At 43.7% G+C, this 6244-nt stretch overlaps 1 protein-coding gene across 1 annotated transcript; it reads right to left on the bottom strand.

Moving 5' to 3' along the window:
* Positions 1-3135: 3135 nt before the first annotated feature.
* On the bottom strand, positions 3136-4230 carry LOC308314561 (DNA-directed RNA polymerase III subunit RPC4-like; the record flags this gene model as incomplete). Its single annotated transcript, XM_080762191.1, has 1 exon — positions 3136-4230. One exon carries the CDS (start codon positions 4228-4230, stop codon positions 3136-3138), a length of 1095 nt encoding a protein of 364 aa, XP_080618317.1.
* Positions 4231-6244: the final 2014 nt, after the last annotated feature.

The following is a 6244-nucleotide window of genomic DNA, read 5'->3' as shown; positions in this document are numbered from 1 at the left end:
AAATGAACCAGACATGGAGCACATGGAGCATCGTCCCAGGACACCACACGCAGGATGTGGCATTGGCTTTAACTAAATGTACCAGACAGGCAAAGTGTGGCCTGGGGGCCAATCGTGGCACAAGTGCACATTTGAGTTATGACCCTGTGACTTCCTTCGTAAAATGTAGGCTACTATTATATGATTTGTGTCAGTATATCATGAGAAATTCATACATTTTCAAATGAACCATGTAGGTAGGCTATTTCTGAGTAGAATTTGTAAAGGTTGCCAACCGCTTGTTCCTTGATATGATATGAACTATGATATGAATTTGTATAGCGCTTTTCAAAACATAGTTCCAAAGTGCTGCACAGAGAACAGCAAGGAACAACAAACAATAACAAAATGAAAATGGCACACAAAACAATATGTACAATATGTACAAATGGCTATTAAATAGTTAAAAAACACTGTGTAAAGGTGGGTTTTCAGACGTGACTTAAATAGGGGGACGGATGGTGCTACCCTTATGTGCATGGCAGTGTGTTCCACAGTCTGGGTTCCCGAGCGGCAAACTCCTGGTCACCCCGGGACAACCAAGAGGGCCTTATCCGAGGATCTAAGGGTGCGCCCGGATTTAGGGAGGGACAGCATCTCACAGATGTAAATAGGGGCCAGCCCATTTAGGGCTTTGAACGTAATTAGTAGAATCTTAAAGTCACATCTGGCGCTCACCGGCAGCCAGTGAAGATCTGCAAGTATTGGCGTTATATGGTCCCGTTTCTTTGTATTAGTCAGTAGTCGAGCAGCAGAGTTCTGTATTAATTGTAGACGGGATGTAATTTTCTTCGAAAGGCCAGAGTAGATTTTTGCAGTAATCGAGACGTGATGATGAGAGGAATGGCTTGATTTTAGCTATGTTCCTTAACTGGAAGTAACAGGTTTGTACGACTGTTACTGTTACCTGATTGAAAGAGAGGTCTGAATCAAAAATCACCCCAAGGTTACCGCCTGCAGGAGTAACATTAGTGGAGAGGGAACCATCAACCATGGTTCAGTTCAGTAGTTCAGTTCAGCTGTACAGGGCAACAGAGGGCATGGAAACTTCCACGATTCGTGCTAAGAATAAATCAGGGATTTACTCCCGAGACACAGCAGGCTGTCCTGTGTCTCGGGAGTTTCACCACATCACAGCAGACAGAAGGGTTTGCGTCATGGCCATTAAGTGCTGGTCAGTGCAAGATCCCCTTGCGATATCCTCTGGACATCCCCAGCTTAACCTTGGATTCTGGGCAGATGGGAACGGAATCTTTTGCCTGTCACACTCAATAAATATCACCATTACACACAGTCACACATCAACACAGACGCTAAAACTGCTTTCAGGGAGTAAATTGAAAGAAGAGAGGGTCTAACTGATTTCTCCAATGCAGGTGTGGGAAGAAGTGCTGATGTCAGACCTAAGTAAAAGTAGAAATACAAGACTGTAAAAGTAATAAAAGTCCTGTATACTAAAAGTCAAAGTATTCATTATGCAGAATGCCCATTTCAGAATCATGTTATTGGACTATAATTACTGATCATTAGGCGCCCTATATTTTATAATTCGGCTATTACAAAAAAGTAGGCCTAGATCTATACAAGGTCACGACTCACGATGCCTTATAGTTTGTCTGTTGGACAAGTGACTCTTGGTTTCGCTTTTTCTGTGACACTCATACCAATAGCAATATTGTCTGGCATTATTGGCTGGCTTTCCTAATCATCACCTTTCCAATATTGTTAATAGCCCTAGAATGTCTGTAATCTTACATACATTTCATCTATTCCAAATACCAAATACACAGCCATATATCAGTCCTACCTCCCTATCAGAGCAGTTAGCAGACTGACCACGTCAGCATGTAAACTTGTAGCACTCGTGTATACTCACCCAGTAATTTATTCCTAAGACTTTGAGTCAGATATTGTCCTCTAGTTTCATATCCATGTGAAAGTTCTGGCAGAAAACATATGTTATGTAAAATATCGCCACTTTTACATGAGGAAAAGCTAAACTGAAAATATAAAAACTTCCTTTGGGAACAGTCGATGTTTGGGAAGCACAAACATTATGGTGCACATAATGTAATAATTGATCACACAATCTATTTTGTGTGCCCCATACATTTGTGCTCCTTCAGTCCTGCACTCAATTCCAGGTCCCTCGCCTTGACTAAATACACATTTTCTGTCAGAACTTTCAAATTAATACTAGTCCCAAAGACGACTCCAAGTCTTAGGAATTAATTATTGGGTGGGTGCACAGGCAGTGCAATGCAGACGAGATCAGTCTGGTAACCGTGCGTGGATAGGACCAGGCACCCACATACACATACAGTACATGGCTGTGTATTTGGAATACATGAAATATATGTAAGATCATAGACATTCTAATCTAGGGCTATTAACTTACAAACTTAGAATATTCACCTAATATTCAAACTTTGTGTATTCACCAAGTAAAACCAACTTTAGTTAACTAATAGTTAGTTGATTTAAAATGTAGGCCTATTTGTGTGACAAGTGACTTTTGTGCCCGGACAAGTTAATGTCAAGCCCTGCCAGGCTTTTTAATTCTCTTTGCAGATGAGTAAGGCTGGGACCGAGGCTACTGTCAATCTTTGTTGTTTTTCTTGTTTTTTCGCCGCCGTTTTTCAGAAGTTAGACTGGGCCAGCTCTAAATAGAATGGGCCACGGCCCGGGTAGCCTCGGAAACCCAGACGTTTTTATTTCCAGGGAGAAAAGAAAAGTCTGGGACCGAGTCCACTTCAATTCGGCATAGAGTAGCGCAAATGTCGATCACTCTCTGCTGATTTCTGATCGTCTGCACCTTTGTTAAATTGACGCACACACGTACACACATTAGTCTCATGTCACGCAGCTGTGTCTAGATTCTCCCGGCGGATCCTGCCGGGAGCTGCCTATGACATAGAAAGCTTAGGTGGACCCCAGGCTACGGCCTAGTCTAGTCTACCTAGTCATAGTCTAGCAGCATTGAATAGGCGTTCACGCTAATCCAATCTACAAATGGAGCCAAAATGGCCCGCAAAGACCCATTTCCTTCCATTTGTACAGAGTAGAAATGAACTGTTAAAATCCACTGGAACATTATCATGTTCTGTTCTCCAGGAGAGCCTCAAAGTCTGGCGAGCAAACCAGTTTCTGTTTGATGTGTCCCAACACGGTCATATCCCCTGTTCCTTCGTCCATCCCAATTGACACCAGGTCCTGAAGAAAAGAACATGGAGTGCCCAACGCCACGTCAAGTGTGACGTCTCCCAGGATGAGCTGAATGCGTCCAGACTTCCGCACCAACATCTTTCCCACCAGACCCTCCCTCAGATCACGCAGGGTGCACCTATTCCCCTCCGGTCGCTCTCGCTGAGACTCCGTTTTCACAAGCAAAGACGGGCTGCCATGTTGCATGCGTGCCTCTGTCCTTAAGGGGTGGGGCAGGCCAGGCAGGGAATCAGGGAGCTGCATGAAGAGCAGCTCTTCCCCCGCGCTGAGACTCCATCTGCGCAGGAGGTCAGACAAAAGGTCAGGCCCAGGGAGAAGGGGAGGCTGGGTCAAATTGTCCATCGGTTTCCTATTAATCGGGAGGACGCCATCGTCAGGTGGCTCCTGTTTCACTCTAATCACAGGTCCTGGCCCTCCTTGATCTTGCTTGAGAAGAGCTTCTGCAGCATATTCCTCCTTGAATGCCCATCCCGATACCGCGAGGGGGAGCTGGACAGGACAGCTTCTCTCTTCACTCCTCAAAGAAGGGTCATCTAAAATGTTGCCTCGTTCCAGGTCACGTAGGTTCTCCTTGGTTTCCTCCTCGGCCTCCCTCTTGATTTTGACGACAGGCGAGGGTGCCACGCTCTCGTAGGCGACTCTCCTCTTCGCCGTCATCTCCGATGGACGCTCTTCGAAGATAGAGTGGGACTGGATGAGCTCCGGTCGAGCCCTGTTTTTAGATTGTTTTCCTCCGTCCCTCCTCTCTCTCCTTGGTTCGCCTTCAGCTTTTGTGTCTTTGGTTCTTCGGGCAGCCAAGTTTGGGGTAAAAGTTGGCTTCTTCACTCCTCCCAAGGTGAGGTCTCTGGCTCGTATGGTGGGAAGGCGTCCAGGAGACAGTCTGTATCCCTTCAGCGTCCCCCTGCCACTGCCACCTGGTGTGGGTGCACACTGACCGCTGGACTCAGTAGAGCCTGGTTCAGCCATCTTCAGTTAACTTGTTTCTCAGATCGTCAGACAAATGGAAATAATCTCAATTATTTTTGCAACATTCATCAGCTAAGTTGATATCACTATATCCTATCTGTGATACTGTATGCCGACACTTATAGGTTGGTCAGCAGTGCCCAAATTTGGACAATCCACCGCCTCGTCACCATGACTCAGACATAACCATACATAGAGTTCCCACTGCAGCTAGACAGCGACAGCATGACATCAGACCCAAACAAACCGTGTCATCATGACATCAGACTCAGATAGGCTTCTGTCCAGAACCTCTGATCTGACCATTATGTCCATATATGGGCAGGGCACCTACACCATGGGATTAGCATTGAGTTTTGACACTCATTTGGAAATTAATAAAGGTTACTCTAGATTCAGTGAAGAATAATAAAGTGTTCAGAGCTCAAAAAAGGTTGATAGCCAGTCACCCAAATTTTGAAACACTCCTTGGCCTAAATTCGGCCATATCCACTTGCCCAAGTTTTTACTTTTTAGGCCAAGGAGTGTTTTTCGTGCAAAACTAATGCTTGGAATGGATTCAGAATCATGAAAACCCCCTAGTTTGACATGTCACATGCTACACATGCTACTTAAAGTATATGATGACATTTTTCTTATATTGGTTATCTATGGTGTGGTATACAAAAATGTCCATAACTTTCTTCCGGCAGAGCAGACCTTAATGACCAAATGAATAGAAAAAATCACACCCGTGTGAATTGAGGGGTGCCTAAGCTAATATATTAAAGTCTAATTCATGTTGATTAGGTGATGTAATGGTGATGTAAAACAAACGGTGCCAACACAAACATTAAACGCCATTAACAATAAAGAGACAATATGACGTAATGAGTTACGTCATTATGATGTAAGTTTTCCCTTCATTGTCAATGGCGTACAAAACAGACATTGAACTAAAGACAAACATCCTATGTATAGGAGAGGCTAGCGCCCCTCAAAAACACAAATAAAAAGTATGTCATGACATCACAGGTTAATCTCTATTCCTTGAGCTTTGGGCCTGTGGCTCCCCGGCTATGATAAACAGTGAATGCCATCGCACAACCTTCAGCTTTTCACCAGAGGAGAAAAACTTTTTTTCTTTTAATCCAAAATTAGTTAATAGCAGAGGGAAACTCTTCACATACTAGAGCATGTCTGAAATAAAGTAAAAAGTAAATATGACATAAATGCTTAAACATGCGCTAGGTGTAATGTTAGAGTCCACAGAAGTAAACCTTTCAAGCCTGTTTTCTCAACTCGACATTGTTTTCTCTGCGAGACATTATAATATAAGCCATATCTCTAAAACTGGTGGGTCAAACTGAACAACCAATATGTCAATTTGAAGCTATGATTCCCTGCTTTCATGACATTTAAAATCCTCAGTCAAATTTGGCCACATATCACATTCATCAGGAGATCCATATAGTTTGCTTGTACAAATAGTATAGCTGCTATTATTATTACAACAACAACAACAACAGAGCAGTACAACTTTTCTTCTTTCTGCTTCGTGTGGGCATCTTAAAGAGTATGGTGGGCATAGGGAGGGGAGCCCGGAGCGGATGGCTGCTGCAACCATAGGCTGCAACCAGTAGGGGTCCGGGGAAGAGAGACAGAGGGAAGAGGGCTGGTGTTCGGTGTTGCCATGTCCGCTTATTATAAGCCACTTTGGTCTTGTTTTTCTGTAAAGTTGCTTGTAAAATATGGTGGTCTTCGCGGTTGCGGGGGTTTGTTTCTGAGTGTAGTTATTTAAACAAATGTTTAATAAGGTTCATGTATGTGTCCGCGGATCCATATATGAAAATATTTTGAATATTTTCAAATAGCCGATGAATATTACGGTAAATTTGAATTGCAAATCTTGTGGAGTGGCTTGTTTTCACGATAGACCCGTTCGCTTATTTCTTTCAAAAAACCTGGCAACACTGAGGTTAGGGTTGGCAATGGTTCATTATTTCGCTGCAGTGACATACAGGTCTCAAATTGG

This window comes from Protomyctophum bolini, assembly GCF_963924005.1.
Source record: "Protomyctophum bolini genome assembly, chromosome: 4".
NCBI lineage: Eukaryota > Metazoa > Chordata > Actinopteri > Myctophiformes > Myctophidae > Protomyctophum > Protomyctophum bolini.
Note: the sequence above shows the minus strand (reverse complement) of the source record. Positions and strands in the feature narration are given on the sequence as shown.